Raw genomic sequence first — 18,198 nt, 5'->3', positions numbered from 1 at the left:
CTTGCTGACCACAGCGCACAGATGGATTCAGCTCATTATACTGAAATAGTCAATGTGTTCCTGTCTCAGTGCCTTCTCCATACTTTCTAAGCTATGTAGAAGTCATGTATAACTTACTTAACTTGAATTAAAGACTGGATGTCTTCATTAAAGCACAAAACCTATGGTCTCTCACTGACATCATGAACTTGAAAAGGTAACCAGAGCAGATCCAGATTTACCAACATCCACCAGGACACAAGCAAGCAAGGTTCCCTCTCTCATAACTGCTTTTTCCACCCTGGACGCTCATTCTCTTTTTTGGGCCCCTTTTCTACCCTTTAAGCATTAGAGTTCCCCAAAATTTACCACTAAGCCTTCTTACTTTACAGTCATTCGCAGCCAGACTGCTCTACTCCCAGAACTCCTGTCACCAGTGATATGTTGACAACTCCCAAATTTGATTCCCCACACCAGGCCTTTCTTCACATCCTTCTCCTCGTCGCTCTAGGCGTCTACCTGGCCTCTCTGCCTAGGTATCTCTCAGGCACCCTAAGGTCAGGAGAACTAAACTCACAATTTTCTTGCCCACTCTCCTTCCAAAAAAATCATTGCTTTGATTGTTTTCTGTTTCTTATTCTTAGAAAATAGCTTCAGCCAGAAACCTGGGGGCTGTCCTTGTGCCCCAGATCCAGTCCGTTACCAGTTCTTCTCACTTTTACCCTTTGAGTGTTTTCCAGAACCCATTTTTCTTCATCCCTGATGCTGCCTCCTTAAACCAGAACAATCATCTCCACTTAGATTTGTTCAGTAGCCTCCTAGCTGGTCCTCTTGCTTTATTCATTCTTGCATCTCTTCAATCCATTCTCTCCACAGTACTCAGAATTATCCCTCAAATGTAAGTCAAATAATTCTTAAAATGCTCTAATAACTTCATATCGCTGTTTACAGGGTCCCACAAAGCCCTTCATGACCTGCTCCCTGCACGTCTTTTCATCTTCAGCTCTGCCCTCCCTCCTTCAGACCTTCACAGATGGTGTCTCCTTTCTCACTACCTTCTCCTACCTGGTTAATTCACACTCATCCTTCCAGTCTCAATTTAAATCTTACTTTCTCAGGAAATCCTTCACTAAACACCTTCCTCTTCCATCAGCATAGAGGAAATATGTACTCTCCTCTAGTAAACTGACATTGTACTATGCTTTTATCTTTTGTAACTCATCACATCTGTAATAACTATCACAAGACTATGAGCACTGTAACAGTGGGAACTGGGTATATTTTGTTAATTATTATAGTCCTGATATCTGACATGTAATAGGCTCTGAATAAATAATGTATGAATGAGTATTTGCCTAATAAATGTTAAACTTTTAAAGTAGCTGGAAATAAAATTTGGCAATGCCAATTTGCCACATCAGTATATATGATAGCGTATAATATATATCCTGCGTCTAGCAGGCAAATGACCACTTTGGAACCACGAAGGGAAGTACTTACATCTTATACATAGATACAGTGAACAGCTGGATCTGTATAACATGTACTGTCTAAACTTTAGGTAACTTTTTCTGTGGGGACAAGTGTGCTTCCGTACATAAAGGGAAAAAGAAAGATAAGAACCACTTGTGGGTCTTTATCACTGTCTGTACCCTGGAAAAAGAAATCCTAGAAGAAAACCCACCTAGTTTAAAACCTTTCCAGTGAGAAAAAGTGGCCAGCGGCAGTGAGCAAACCAGACGCCATGGTGCATAGAGGGGAGGCAGCTTGGGGAGATTGAGAAAATGCTGAGTTCAGGACTCAGATCCAACACTTCTTTGACCTGGAATACGGTCTCTATTCCTACATTCAGCACATAGTCATTGCCAAGCTCTGGAGCCCTTGAATCTGTAAAAGGAGAGATCAGACTAAGTAACTTCTGAAGTCTCTTCCCCTGTGAGATTCTGTGGTTCCAGACAGTGCTAATAATATATTGAAGTTATGGTCAGCTGACTATTAATACTCTTCCTCCCCACCCACTCACCTTTTCCACGGCTAAGGTGGTACTCTCCATTTTTCAGCATCACAGAACATATAGACTTTGCCACTCCAATACAGCAGCCAGCGATGGAGCCTCTTTGCAATGGCAATCTCCCCACGAGCATGCACACACTGGACCACTTGCAGGGGGTTTCCAACCGAGCCAGCCTCCATTATACGGGTGAGAGCCAGTTAACAGAGGTGAGTGCTCGGCTCTGTTTGGCCTGTCTGTAGGTTTTTTTTTCCCTTCTGTCTGTAGGTTTTAGCCCCACAGTTATGATGCAACTGATAGCAGAAAGCACAAGCGGCCAGGGCGTATATTTTCGCCTTTTTTCAGATAACTGTCATGTAGGTGGCTTCAGGCCAAGCCTGATATCTTTCAGCCCCTGTGACTTAGCTTACAATTTTTTATGAGCAGGAAATTTTAATTCTGATTCGTTCCTCGAGGTGGGTAGCATTCTGCTTGCCATCAGACAGAGGCTCTCTGCGAGAAATGTTTGGAGCAGTTAATCCTCCTGTTGGCATTCTTAAGAAGGAAAGCAAGGAGAACAGACCCAGAATATTCTTAGCAAGGAGTATACCTGGAAGAATAATTGGGAAACATGCTACAAATGGTCAACAATAGAGGATTCATTAAATAAATGTTGGTTATAGGTATAAGATGGTATACAATGAATCATTAAGAAAGATGTAGTAGAAATATATTTATTAAATGGCATGAAGAAATTTTTTAGGATATATTATGTGAAAATTCAGGTGATAGTATACAGTGTGATTCCATATTCTATGAGAGAAATAATACATGTGTGCATAGAAAAGTATCTGAAAGATACATTAGAGATTATTAACAATGGTTGTGTCTGGGTAACAGGATAGCAAGTACTTTTTATTTTCTTTACTTACTCTAAATGCTATAATGAATGTGTTTAAGTGATTTTTTGTTAAGTGAGAGAAGGCTGAGGGGATGGTAAAATGGCCTTCAGTGTCTTCCATAAGATGCCTTACCAGCAAGACCACAGCATATACCCCAGAAAAATAATCTGCTACTGTGGTACTGTGCCCAACTCGGCATCTGCAGTGTCACTAGACCCTGCCTCATTTTCATTCCTCTTATCTGTCATCTTCCTCCATATACCAGGTATTGCAAAATCTTGGCAAAGACCAATATCCACAACAGTCACTTGAACAGATTGGCACCCGAATTGCCAAAGTTTTGGAAAAGGTAAGTCATCCTGTAGGAAAGCCCTAAACTATTACCTACTTTCTAACTTTTCCAGATTATTTGCCACTAAGTGGCTCTAACCTCTTCTGTTAGTTATTTAGCACTTGGTAACTAAAGGGAGGTGTGAAATCACCCCACACAGAATGTTTCAATCACTTTTCCATCACTTGGTTAGTATTCTTTTTTGCTTCTGTGCTGAAACTTACCTAGTCATTTATCTGTTCTTTATTCCAGCGTGGATATATTGAGGTGGTGCTACTAAAAACTATGGAATCTAGGTATGGGAAAGAAGTCAGGCATTCCTCTTCTGGTGATAAAGAATATTTGGGGAGGCGGGGAATGTAGCTTAGTGGTAGAGCACATGCTTGGCGTGCACGAGGTCCTGGGTTCAATCCCCAGTGCCTTGTAAGGGGGAAGAAAAAGAATATTTGGTATTTTGGATGTTGGATGGGAATACCTTGAAATATCTTTTGTCTTTGAAATCATGAAACAAAATATTTGCAAAAGTATATTTTTATGTAGCCTACAGAAAATATAATTGAGTCTCTAAGACTATTCATCTACCACTATGTGATATTTGTATAAAGAAGAAGTTTAAAATTTTTTAATTTAATTACTTTATGGTTAAGAATCTCTCCACTTTATTATTGTATGATATTGAAGAGGTAATATAATATAAAACATAGTGATTAAAAGAATCAACTCAGCTTCTAGTATGAGCATGACAGAATGGTAGGGATAGAATAATTGCATCAGTTTAAAAGAGATGAAGTGGAAGGCACACAGCAATCACTGTTGTATGGTGATTCTAAAATGCATCTGGCCATGTGTCACCAATTTCCTCAATTCTAGGGTAGGAAATATTCCTTGATTAGGGCCTATTTTGGTTTGTTGGGATTGGTTCCCTGATCTGTTTCTCAGTTCACAACTCTTCTCTGAGCTGTCTTTCCTTTTCCTTAGAAATGTCCTGTATTTGCAGCTGAGTAGCTTACTCAGCCTGCTGCCTGTCTCTGTTTCTGCCACAACCTCTTAAAAAAACTTTGTGGACTTTCAAATTATAAGCCATTCCATCAGACAAAAGCCACACCACAGATCTCTTCAAGAAGGCCTCTGTCTACTTTGAACATAAGTCCAGGACAATACCTTTAAGGTTCTTGGATGCCTTTTGTCTAAATGAGTCTATGAGGCTAAAATCTAGACTCAAATCTTTGTGAGGTGGTAATAACAAAGGGTCTTACTGCTGTGCTTTTGATTTGATCTTGATACTAAGGCCATAGTTTTACTGGTGGCACCCTGGATTTGATTTTTTGTCAAAACCTTGTTCTAACCAGAGAAGCTGGCAACTGAGAAGGTGCCATTTTCTAACCCTGCAAGTTCCGGGTTGAAAGCATTTTCTCTAAACTCTGCTTGAAAACTGTACATTTCCTTGGTTAGTTCGTCTCTCTTTTAATACCTTATTATAGGTGATTTTTTAAAAAACCATTTATCACTTTCAGCATTCTTCCTAGAAATCTTCATAGCCTGATCCACAACTTCGCTGGGTGTTTTCCTATATTCCAGGATACAGCCTCGCTGTTTGTTTTGCCAATAGATAATGATGCCTCTTCTCCAGCCTCCAAAGCAGTTTCCTGAGTGCTCTTCCAGCCTCCATTATTGTTGCTGCTCCTTCAGCAAATGTCCTCAACCTGTTCCCCCAACTAATGTCACATGCTTTAAATTTCTGTTATGGCAACACTCCATTCTCAATATCAAATACTGTTTTCAGTTATCTTTCTCGCCTAATAAACCATGCCAAGATATACTGGCTTAAAATAAAACTACTATTTGCTCAAGATTCTACAGTCTGAGCTGGACTGTCTTCTGGTCTCGCTTGGAATCATCATGCAATTACAGGCATGTGGAGACTCAGCTGGGGCTGGCCACCAGAGAAGGCTGGAGTAATTGCAGTAGCTGGCACAGCTGCGTATCCTCTCTCTCCAAGTAGTCTCTCCATCAGAGAAGCTGCACACTTTTACCTGGCGACTCAGGGCTCCAAGAGGTGAAAGCAGAAGCATTCAGGCCTCTTAGAGTCCACAGACAGAACTGGAGCAGCACCACTTCACCCTTCCTGTCTGTCAGAGCAAGTCCCAGGGCAGGGGAAATATCCTCTGCCTGCTGCTGGTGACAGAGACTATGGCCCATCTTTAATCCACCGTAGTCCCTCTCAAAAGGAGCAACAATAAGACTGGCAGCTTCTCAATGGAAATGATGGAAACTAGAAGCCAATGGAATGACATCGTTAAAGTACTAAAGAAGAAAACTACAAGCCTGGAGTTCTGTGTTAGCAAAAATATTCTTAAAAAATTAAGGTGAAATAAAGATGTGTTCAAACCAATAAAAATTCAGAGAATTTGGCACAAACAGGCCTACACTGAAATAAAAATTAAAGGGAGTTCTTCAGAAAAATAATCCCAGATAGAAATATGGGCATGCTAGAGGGAATGAAGAACACTGGAAAGGAAATATAAATGACGAGTTATTGTACAAAATAATAACTGTACTGCCCTGAGGAGCTTCAACTCTATGTATAACTGAAATTCATGGTGACAACATAAATGATGGGAGGGAAATAAATGGAGTTTAAAAGTTACAAGATGTAATTGGTATTGGCCAAGTAGTTAAAGAAATAATTTGCAATGGACTGTGATAAGTAAGAACACATGTTTTAAGTCTCACTACTAAAAATGGTTTTAGAATGTAATTCAATAGACAGAAAATGGAATAATGTAAAACATTTGAGTAATCCAAAGAAAATCAAGAAAGGTAAAGGCACATAAAAATAGAACACAAATAGTAAAATAGTAAATACAGTATATCAGTAGTTGCTACAAAAAGATTTATAATTTAAGCATTTTGTATGGAATGGATTTTTTAAAATCTGACTAAACTATATGCTGCTTAAAAGAGAAACACTTCAAATATTAGGATACAGAAGGGTTGAAAGTACAAAGATAGGAAAATAATATACCATGCAAACAATAAAAAAGAAAGCACATATAACTATACTCATTAAAAAAACTTTGAAGCAAGAAGCATTGTGAGAGTAGAAGGGCTAAAATGAAAAAGATTGATAATACAGATGTTGGAATGATACTGAGCAACCAGAGTCTGATACCTTGCTAGTGGGAGTATAAAATAGTGCAGTCATTTTGGAGGACAGTCTGGTAGTCTATTAAAAAGTTAACATATATGACCCAGTAATTTACTGCTAGGTATTTATCAAAGAGACAGGAAAGTCTTATGTCCACAAAATACTTATTAAAAGAATGGATAAGCAGTGGTATATTTATACGGTAAATACTATTCTACAAGAAAGACCCAATATCCATATTGAGGAATCTCAAAAATATTATGCTAGTACCAGACATTGGACACAAAAAAGTGTGTAGTGTATAATCCCAACTATATGAAATTCTAAAACAGGCAAAACTAACCTATCGTGATAGAAATCAGATCAGTGATCACTTTGTGGAGGAAGACGTTGACTGGGAAGCAACTTGAAAGGACTTCTTTAAGTACTGGAAATTTTCTGTGTCTTATATTTAAAACTGAATGTTGTACCTAAGTTCTAAGCATTTCTCTCTATTTAAATTATACCTTGCTTTTTTTAAAATGAAGGTTAGATAAAGGTTTTAGACTACCAAAAGATGAATGATGTGTATTACCAATAGATTTGCATTTAAAATCACTAAAGGGATTTTTTTTCAGAAGGAAAACTATCCCAGGTAGAAATTCAGAAATACAGGAAAGAGCAAAGAGCAACAGAAAAAATAAATATATTAGAGTACGTATAGAAAATGGTAATATAAAATAATAACAGTAACGTCTTCTGAGGTTACAGTTCATGACAACAGCAATACAAAAACTCCTTTATGGAGTTGAAGTGACCACTGTAGATGGTCTTAGGTCCAGGTAGACATTTCACACTCATGTGATCAGCCTCACTTGGCATGGGCTTCACTCAGAAGAATAAGGGAGTAGGAAGCACAGCAAAATCTGGTGTGTACCTCCAGAATGAGCCAGGGACCATTCTCGGCCCACCCTCATATGCTTGTCTCCTCCCCGCCCCCTGTCAGGTATCAATGCCTAGTCTGGCTCAAATGCATCACTAAGGCAATATCATTCTTGCCAGCCAGCCCATTTGCAACTAGGTTTCCAGTCAACTCCGTGTCTTGGACAGTGGGGCATTTTTCTCTCAGTCATAAGTTTGTCTCCAGCGTTCATCCATTCCTACAAGAGGAAGATTTCTCCCCTGTCACACAATGTCAAGCTTTTGCCACCAGACTCTGGGAAAGGTGGTTCTCACTGAGGCTTCAGTCTCATCAGCATCTCCCTCTCCATTCCCTTTATATCACAGTGCCTTGGCCATATTGAACCAAGGATGTAAAAGTCTGTTCCACTGCTGCTACCACTCTGCATGCCCAGTGCCTGTGGTTTCAAGGCCAGCTCGATAGATATTTCATACTAGCACAACCCAGTAGGGCACTTGTCTTGCCTTCACTCAGGAGGATGTGGAACAGGAAATACAGCAAGCCAGCAGTGAGGCTTTTCGTATTTTTCCAGGAGTCCCTGTAGCTCTCTGGCAGCAGTCCTGGAGACTGCTCTCTGCCCTAACCCCCCAAGACTACATGGGTGAGTGCGGGAACCACCGTGGCTTGGAAGTCTCAAGTTCCATGTTAGAACCAGTGCCTCTTATAACAGTCCCATGGGCCCAGAGTCCAACAGTTCCAGCAAAGGACAAGAAACATCAAGAAGCATCACTCAGGAAAGCCCAGAGCTGTGGCTTTCCACCAGGTCATCACAGTCCTCCTGGTCCACTTGCAGTTTAGTCAGATCGTCTTTACCATGAGCGATGTTGCCCATTAACATGGGTGACGTTCTGCCTTTATTAAGTTTCCAGGGGAACACAGCTGAAAAGTTAACATGAGGTTAATTTCCCGTGAATACACATGGACAAAGTGATAGGCTTTAACTTTTCAGGAAAGTAATAAAATTAATCATTTATATTTTTAGCCTGTAATCATTCAAAGATATGTTGTACTTTTAGGCTAATCACTAAACAGGTTAAAATGTATAATTAAGGGAAAATGAAATAATAAAAAAACATTTGATTAGTTCGTAAAAGAGGCAAAGAAAACAAAAGAATGTAAAACAGGTGGGTGAAGTAGAATGCAAATAGTAAGGTGATAGTGATAAACCCACTGTATCAGTAATCACAATAAATATAAAAGGACTAGGTACCCCAGTCAGAGAGCTAATACTACCAGACTAGGTTAAAATACTGAACCTAATTATGTGCTCTTTACAAGTAACACCTTAATATAAGATACAAAATGTTCGAAATTAAACAGATGGAAAAATATGTCATGCAAACACTATTCAAAAGGAAGCTGGTGTAACTATACGAATATCAGACAATGTGGAATTTAAGGCAAGAAGCATTACTACAGAGAAAGACAATTCATAATGATAAAGTGGTCAGACCACCAGAATATTAAAAATTGTAAGTCTATATGTAACCAATAGCATAGTTTCACATTATACAGACGAGCATTGACTGATCTAAAAGGAGTGATAAATGAATCCACAGTCCAAATAGACTTTAACATACTTCTCCATAGGTTATAGAACTAAGTAAAACTCATAAGTAAGAATAAGACAAAGAAATAAGTAAAGATGTAGAACATCTTGCTAATAAGCAAACTTGACATAACTGATATTTATCTAATGCCACATTTGTGACAAAATTCTCATTTTAAAAATGCGTATCGTCCCATTTGTTTACTTTTGTTTTTATTTCCACTACTAAAAATAAACAAATGGGGCCTAATTAAACATAAAAGCTTTTTGGCAGAGCTAAGGATACCATCAACAAAACAAAAAGAACCTACAGAATGGGAGAAAATATTTGCAAATGATGCAACTAACAAGAGACTAATTTCCAAAATATACAAACAGCTTATACAGCTTAATATCAAAAAAAAAAAAGCAACCCAATCAAAAAACGGGCAGAAGACCTAAACAGACATTTCTCCAAGAAAGACATACAGATGGCCAACAGGTACATGAAAAGATGCTCAACATTACTAATTAATAGAGAAATGCAAATCAAAACTACAGTGAGGTATTCTCACACCAGTCAGAATGTCCATCATTAAAAAGTCTACAAATAAGTGCAGGAGAGGGTGTGGAAAAAAAGGAACCCTCCAAACTGTTAGTGGGAATGTAAACTTGTGCAGCCACTGTGGCAGACAGTATAGAGGTTCCTTAAAAAGCTAAAAATAGTACTGCTATATGATCCAGCAATCCAGCTCCTGGGCATATATCTAGAGAAAACTTGTAATTCAAAAAGATACATTCACCTCAGTGTCCATGGTAGCACTATTTACAATAGCCAAGACATGGAAGCAGCCTAAAGCAGAGATACTCAGACAATGTATGTACTGTTGGAAGTTTACATTACCACCTATGAAATAGTTTTACCCCCACTCCTCCCCAGTAAGTTAAATCTGAATCCAATTAAGCCTCCAACAATCCATGGAAAAGGAGGACAGAGGACAAAGGAACATGTCAAATGGTTCCATGAGGATGCAATAAGCAGAGTCCAGTCAGTACACATCTACAGGATAAATAATCCTATTTCTTCTACAAAAGTAGAAATTTTAAATTAGATGAAGGGGAATTCTGGAGATCAAGAAAGTTAAGGAATACATTAGCCAATTGTAATGTATGGACTTTAGATTGTGATTAAAACTATAAAAGCAAAGCAAACTTTTATAAGACAGTTGGGGGAAATAGGAACATCAGATGAATACTTGATGATATTAAAGAATAGTTTTCAATATTTCAGGCCAGATTTTTTAAGTTTATGTTTTAAACATGAAGTTTTATCTTTTAGAGGTAGCACTGAAAAACTTACAGGTAAAATTATATAAAGTCTGGGCTTTGCTTCAGATTAGCATGGATGAGGGTTTATATGAAATTGGGTTGACCATGAGTTGTTGATAAGCGTTGAATCTAGGTGATGAGCACATGGGAGTTCATTTTACTGTTTTATTTATTTTTATATATACTTGAACTTTTTCATTATAATAACACTTAAGAGATGTAGTCACAAAGGTGATCAAAGAAATGACATATCAGAAATGAGTAGGTAAATTTTTAAAAATCAATGCATCTTAAACTAAAAATATATTTATTTAAGTAATTAAGTCAAATACTCAGTGGATGAGTCAGATATATTTAGGCACAGTTAAATAGTGAATCTCAAGCTTTGTGTAAAAAAGTACCTGGAATGTTACAGAGAAAATAAACGAATCAGCAGATTCAGGAAGCACCATGTATCTCAAGCTGGAAAAAGAAAAAGAAATCCATGCCAAGATACATTATAACAGAGACAGATATCTTAAAAGCATCTGTTTCAGTCAGGGTACTGTCAGAAAAACAGAAATGACATTAGGTATTTCAGAAGAGCAGTTTAATTGAGAGAACTGATTACAGGCAGACCTTGTTTTATTGCACTTCGCAGATGATACATTTTTTACAAGTTGAAGGTTTAGGGCAGCCCTTTGTTGAGCAAGTCTGTGCTATTTTTCCAATAGCATTTGCTCAGTTTGTCTCTCTGTGTCATATTTTGGTAATTCTCGCAATATTCAAACGTTTTCCTTGCTATTTGTTTTGATGATCTGTAATCAGTGACCTTTGTTGTTACTATTGCCACTTGCTGAAGGTTCAGATGATGGTTAGCAGTTTTTTAGCAAGAAAGTATTTTTTAATTAGGATGTGTACATTGTTTTTTGAGACATAATGCTGTTGCACACTTAATAGACTACAGTGTAGTGTAAACATAATTTATATGTACTGAGAAGCCGAAAAGTTCGTGTGACTCGCTTTATTTCAACATTCATTTTATTGTGGTGGTCCAGAACTGAGCCGCAGTATCTCCCAGGCTTGCCTGTGCATTGTGGTGGAGGGCTGACAAAGAAAAAAGGGAACAATGAGGTAAATCAGAGATGCTAACTGTAGGGAATGGCTCCCACCCCCCAGGATGAAATAAGAGGTAGGGTTTTCAGAATCTAGGAGTTTGTGGGAGCGCTCTGGCTGAGCTAGCGTTCCAGCATCTGAGGAGGGAGCACGGGCTGGCTGCTGGGTCTGGGAGTGCTGGAAGAAGCTGGAGACTGGAGTGCTGCCCATGCAAAGTGTAGTTGCCAGAATGACGCTGACAGGAGCAACATGCAAACTGGGAGAGAAAGTGCCTCTCCCTCTTGCCTTCCAATCCCTTAGCACACAGATTTGCAGAACCTAACAAGAAGCTGGCTAGCAAAGAAGTGTGCTTTGCAGAGTTCCAGCCATAGTATCACAAAGCAGATTACAGAATTTTGGATTTGCATCTGAGAGAAAATAGCTTAAGAAATATCACAGCAGCCATTCATTCATGTATTCAACAAATGTGTAGCAAAGGCCTACTTTGTGCCAAATACTTTTGAGGTGCTTGACATAAACTGGTGAAGAAAAATTTAAGACAAAGATCTCTGCCTTCATGGAGAAAGAAAGGACAGATCACCTATAGAGGAATGATGACTAAAATGACAGCCTAATTCTCATAGCAACTGTCTCAGCCGGATCACGGTGTTGAGAGGATACCGGACCCCCTAGAATTGTGAACCATACAATAAGGGAAGAATGAAGATGCTCAGAGATAATGAACTGGAAAAAGTTTACTACCAACAACCCTACCTTAAAGGAACTTTTCTGTTATGATAGCCAAAGAATGAGTCTACGAGACAAAGGAAGATTTACTAAGCAAATAAAATTACACAGGTACGCGAATTCAAACAAACATTGTCTATAGAAAACAATTTGTAAGATTTTAAAAGAAACGACTAAACGACTAAAAGAAATACTGAACAAAATAGAATGTACATTTGAGAGTGGGATGATCAGAGTTAAGTTGTTTAGAGGCCCTTTTAGTGTTCAGGAGGTGTGAGTTAATATATTGCTTGGACGTTAAGTTAAACATTGAGTAAAAATTTAAGGATAACTTTTAAAAGAATGTGAAAATCCAAACCTGTGAGGATAAAATAATTAAGGGGAGGCCCCCAAAAAAAGTCAACCCAAGAAATTTATGGCCTAAAGAAGGAGGAAAAAAGCATTCAAGAATCAGGATAAAAAGAAACCAAGAAATAAGATAATCTTAAAAACAGTCTGTAATATAATGGTCACAGTAATGTCAAATTGGAAAATTTTTTAAAGAGCTACATGTTTTTATGAGTCATGCCTAAAGCATAATAAAAATGTTGAAAATAATGGGGAAGTACTAACCAAAAAGGAATATACTAATCAAAAGGAAGTAGACATATTAATTGCCTGAAAAAAATATATTTCAAAACAGAAAAAATTATTAGGGTCATAGAGAATGACCACACAATGATAAAAGCTTTAATTCACCAGAAATATATACCACTTCTAACTTGATACATACCCAGTAAAATAACCTCAAAATATAAAAAGCAAAAAAAAAAATGAAATTGACAAACCAACATAGACATCTTTCTCCGCTATTGATAAACCGATTAGTCTATGTCTGAATCTGTATTTATGAAGTGTATTAGTCTGATTTTCTAATGATACTTTGTCTAGTTTTGGTATCAGGATAATAATGACCATTGTATAATGAGTTTGGAAGTGTTTCCTCCACCTTACTTTTCTGGAAGAATTTGTAGAGAATTGGTATTACATCTTCCTCAAGTGTTTGATAGATTGCACTAGTGAAGCCACCTGGGCCAGGGGTTTTCTTTGTGAGAGATTTTTAACTACAAACCCACTTTCTTTAATGAGAGTATTCCAATTATCTTTCTTCTCGAGTAACCGTTGTTGTGTCTTAAAGGAATTTGTCCACTTTAAGTCATTGAATTTACTGCCATAAAGTTGTTCATCATATTCTCTTATCATTATGTTAATATCTGTAGGATTTGTAGTAACATACCTCCTCAATTCTGATCTTGGTAGTTTGTATCTTTTCTCTTCCTTTTTTTTTCTGATCAGATTGACTAAAAGTTTATCAGTTTTATTAATTTTCCCAAAGAACGGGTTTTTAGATCCATTTATTTTCCTGTATTGTTTTTCTGTTTTCTCTTTCACTGATGTCTGCTCTTACCTTTATTACTTCCTGTCTTCTACTTGCTTGGTATTTAATTTGCTATTCTATTTTAAATTTTTCAGTATGGAAGCTTAGGTTATTGATTTGATCCCTTAGGAAGAGAAAAACAAAATGTTACCAGAAATGGTGTGATTATCTACATAGGAAACCTAAAAAAAAATCTACAAATTTTTAGAAATAACAATGTTCTTATCAAGATGGTTGCCTTTAAGTCAATAAATACAAATAAGTTGCATTTCTATATAGCAGCCATAAATATTAGAAAGCATAATTTAAAAAAAAGTTTGTTAAAAAAATAAAGTTCCCAATATTAAATCTAACCAAAAATCATAAGGCCTATGTACAGAAAGTGATAAAACTTTATTGAAAGACATTTTAAAAGACCTAAATAAACAGGAAGATATGTAATGTTCATGGGTAAGAGTTCACACACCATAAACATGTCAGTTTTCTCTGATTTGATTTATAGAGTCAATGCTATTATAATCAAAATAACAACAGGTTTTTTAACGGCACTCAAAAAGCAGATCTTTACATTTATATGGAAGGATAAAGAATAGACGTGACACTCTTGAAGAGAAAGGTGGTGAGAATTGCCATACTTTTATGAAAAATTACAAAACACGACATTATGCCATTTGCTCAAGGATCAACAGAAATAACCAAGGGGACTAAATCGAAAGTCCAGCATACACAGAGCTGTGGAGGGTCAGCAGGGAAGAGGGCGCTGTTCAGGAAGCTGTGCCCAGGCAGTTACTTAGTTCAATCCTCACCTCACATCTTACCCAAAACATGAATTCTGTGTGAATTAAGGACTCAAGTATCAAACACAAAACTTTAAAAATTAAAGTAAAATGTGGCAGATGATCATTATGGCCTTGAAGTACACAAAGGTTTCTTGAAGAAGATACAAAAGCACAGGCTTAAAAGAAAGAATGTTAATAAGCTCAACTACATTAAAGTTTAAATTTTTTTAAATTAAAGGCATTTTTCAAATTAGTGAGAAGCCAGAGTGAGAGAAAATTCATGTAACACATTTAACCTGCAACAATGAACATGCCAAGCATATAAATAAAGTGATGAGAAAGATAAATAATAAAATATAAAAATGTATAAATGATATTAACAGACAATTCACAGAAAAAAAGATATATATATATACACATATATGTGTGTGTGTATATATATATATATATATATATATGACCAGTCAACACACGAAACAATTCTCAATCTCACTAATAATCAGGAAATGCAAATTAAGACTACAGTAAGATGCTGTTTTATTCCTACTGATGATACCAAGAATTAGAAAGGATACAGAGCAAGAGGCACTTTTAAAATTTGCTCACGGAATTATAAATTGTCTTAACACCTTTAGGAAACAATTTTACATTCTCTTGTTATGTTGGGCATTTGCACATCCTATGACCCAGCAGTTCCACTCCTAGGTATTTACTCTGAACTAGAAAAACTACACATTTATTGGCAACAGAAAACTTAAAAACGAAATTACTCAAACTCCCCATTTACAGAAAATAGGTAAATACGTTATAGTATATTCACTTAATGAACATATAACTGTGAAGCAAGGAAATTGAACTAAAGCTACACACAGCAACATGGATGAATCTTAGAAACAGAGTGTTGAGTAAAAACCCCAAGGCCCAGAGGACTGCTGGTATAGTATTATACCATTTTTATAATGCACAGGAAGAAGTAAATGAAATATTATATTGTTGGAGCAAATATATGTGTGTGCACGTGATAGAACAGTGTTTAAAAAGAGCAGTGGAGTAGTAGACACAACACTTGGGATACTGTGTGCCTCTGGAGAAAAGGCAAGAGGATGGCAGAGTGTGAGAACATATAGGCAGATGCAAGTTCATTCTTTGGACAGGTGGTGATTTCTGGGATATTCATTATTTTATGCTTTACAACATAAATTTATATTTTACATGATTACATATTTTACATGTGTGTCTATATATATTCTTCAGTATGTGTCAAATGTTGGCATTAAAGAAAGATAATTTTATTTGTTTAAAAAGGAATCCTTTGGGGAGGCCACTCAGAAGAGTCAAGTGAATAAAGGAAGAACACATCAGGCTTCAGATTTTTGTGCCACACCCATTCACACCAAGAGGCAGTGGAGCAATGCCAGCACATTATTCAAGGAAGGGAAGAAGGAGCTGTGGTTTTATATCCAGCCAGCTGTCCTTCAGGCATGAAGGCTGCAGACAGGAAGTTTTAAAATTATATGATTGTACTAGTTTGCTAGAGCTGCTGTGACAAACTGCTACAGACCAGGTGGCTTAAACCATTGAAATTCATTCTCTCACAGTCCTGGAGGCTGCACACTGAGGGTGCCTGTGCCGCCAGTGTTGGTTTCCTCTGAGGCCTCTCCCCTTGGCTTGCAGCTGCCCTCCCTTTTGGCACCTCTTCACATGGTCGTCCCTCTGCACACACAACCCGATGTGTCTCTTCGTTTTCTGTAAATTCTTCAATATAAATCCAGTTATGTTAGCTTAGGCCCCCACAATAATGGCCTCATTTTAACTCAATCACCTCTTTAAAGATTTTAAATACAGTTACATTCTGAGATACTAAAGACTGAAACATCAACATGTGAATCTTGAGGAACACAGTTCAGCCTTTCACGACAATCTGAGAATAATTTTCCCATCAACCCTTCATAAGAAAACTACTAGAAGAGGAACTTCAGTCAACCAGGAGGTGACTGGGGAAGCCACCTGGAAGTGATGCCTGTGATCACGGGATATATTTAACTGTAGAACCAACACAAAAACAAAGATGGGAAATAGGGTGAGAGAACAAAATATAAATACTATATGCCCTGACAATGAAAAATGATAAATTTACCAGAAAATGAGATTGGAAGAAAAAAATAAGATAGGAAGCAGGGTAAGTTTTCTGAGTGCCTCATCTGTGATGATTGGGAGTTAGAGATCGTCCATCAAAAGGGGCCAATGAGATAGTTAGGGAGAGTCAACATTAGACCTGAATTAGGTTCTGAGATTTTATATATGGTAAAGATAGCATCACAGTGGGTGAAGAGATGAATGATTCATTAAATATTATTGGAATAACTTAGTAGCCATCTGGAAAAAAATTAAATTGGAGCCATATCTTTTACTTTACACCAAGTTAAAATTTAAGTGAATCAAAAATTTAAACATGAAAAAATGAAACTACAAAAGTTCTGGGGGGAAGAAACATGGTAAAAATTCTTGATAACCTTGGAATAAGCAAGACCTTCCTAACTGTTACAACTGAAAACCCAGAAACCATCAGAAATAGATGAATAAACTGAACAATGTAGAAATCAAAACCTTTCTATCACACAAAGCACTGTAAGTCCAAAGGTGAACTTCAGAACCTGGGGGAATGTATCTATAGGGCATATACAGGAAGGGACTAATCTCCCTAATACATAAAAAGCTTTTTCATATAAATAAGATACAGACCTCATAGAAGAACTAACAATATAAGAACAGGTACTTAATAGAAAAGAAATAAAAGAGGCTGTCAAACAGGGAACGTTTGTCAGCTTTACTCATAAGAAGGGAAATGCAGATTTAAACCACATTTTCACCTATCGAAAACCCAGGAGTTTAATAACAGACTCCTTGGTGAGGCCGTAAGGAAGCAGGGACTTGTGTATATTTCTGGTGGGAGATTAAATTGTTATAATCCTGTGGAGGGCAGTGTGATATCTGTCAAAATAATGTGTGTATCCCCTTGACATAGCATGTCCACATCTGGAAATGTATCCTACAAATGTGCTTTCACAAGTACACATCACACCTATACAGGATCATATTTGCAGCATTGTTTTAACAGCGAAAAATTGGGGAAGAGAGGAATATTCATTAATAAGGATCTAGTTAAGTAAATAATGTTACATCCAAAAAATGGAATACTATGCAGCTGATAACAAAAGCATGAACAGGTTTTCCATACACTGATGTAGAAAGATCTCCAAGGTGTGTGTTTAGAGGAAAAAGCAAAGGGCAGATGAATGTTACCTCTTATATTGTAAAATAGGGGTGAGAGAGAAGTCTGTATTCATATTTGCTTGTATAAATCATAAAGAAATCCTAGGTTACATAAGAAACTAAAAATTAGTGTTTACTTGTATACAACAGACACAGATATTAGGGAGACTTTTTACTTTATAACTTTGTATGATTTCTGGTTTTTGAAACATGACTAAGTTACATTTTCAAAAAGCTAAGTAAATTTAAATGCAAAAGAATATGGGCATGAAATAAAGTTCTGCTGTTTAGTAATCTGAGTGGATTTGAGCACAATATTTAGCCTCTCTGGATTAATTTTCTTATCTATAAAAAGGCTGTAATGGTAGCATCTAGCTTGTAGGATTGCTGTTAGGATTAACGAGAGGATGAACATGAGGTGTGTAGCAGACTGCCAGCCCCAGCTAGATACTCAGTTAAATGGTCATTCATTTGTGTTACTGCTCTTAATCTTGGTGGTAAATCAGTATGTTATTTAAGAGACACCAGCCTTAGCTGACCATTCTTTTCTAGAACCAGACTTCCTGGGTCCTTTCCAGCATGGCAGCCCTCTACTGGAGAGTGAAAGGCCAAGGAAAGAAGGCAATTGACTGCCTACGCCAGGCCCTCCACTACGCTCCACACCAGATGAAGGTGAGTGGGGCCCAGAGGTGTGAATTTCCATCCCTTGGTCCTTTCCCTTGTCCAGTGGGTTATTCTGAGGTTTCGACTGGACTTCCTCA

At 37.3% G+C, this 18,198-nt stretch overlaps 1 protein-coding gene across 6 annotated transcripts in view; it reads left to right on the top strand.

Moving 5' to 3' along the window:
• The window catches only part of TTC17 (tetratricopeptide repeat domain 17), a 102,095-nt gene that overhangs the window by 79,412 nt on the left and 4,485 nt on the right, over nt 1–18,198 (top strand). For 2 of the 6 annotated variants that reach the window (XM_011000601.3, XM_064492428.1), the window contains exons 21-23: nt 2,040–2,199; nt 3,137–3,220; nt 17,990–18,109. In XM_011000601.3, the coding sequence (XP_010998903.2) occupies nt 2,040–2,199; nt 3,137–3,220; nt 17,990–18,109 (364 nt within the window). The other 4 variants (XM_031459769.2, XM_064492429.1, XM_031459770.2 and 1 more) reach the window with 4 other exon arrangements.

Source organism: Camelus dromedarius, chromosome 12 (assembly GCF_036321535.1).
Source record: "Camelus dromedarius isolate mCamDro1 chromosome 12, mCamDro1.pat, whole genome shotgun sequence".
In the NCBI taxonomy this organism is placed as follows: domain Eukaryota; kingdom Metazoa; phylum Chordata; class Mammalia; order Artiodactyla; family Camelidae; genus Camelus; species Camelus dromedarius.
The sequence above is the reverse complement of the archived record's forward strand: the minus strand, read 5'-3'. Positions and strand labels throughout refer to the sequence as shown.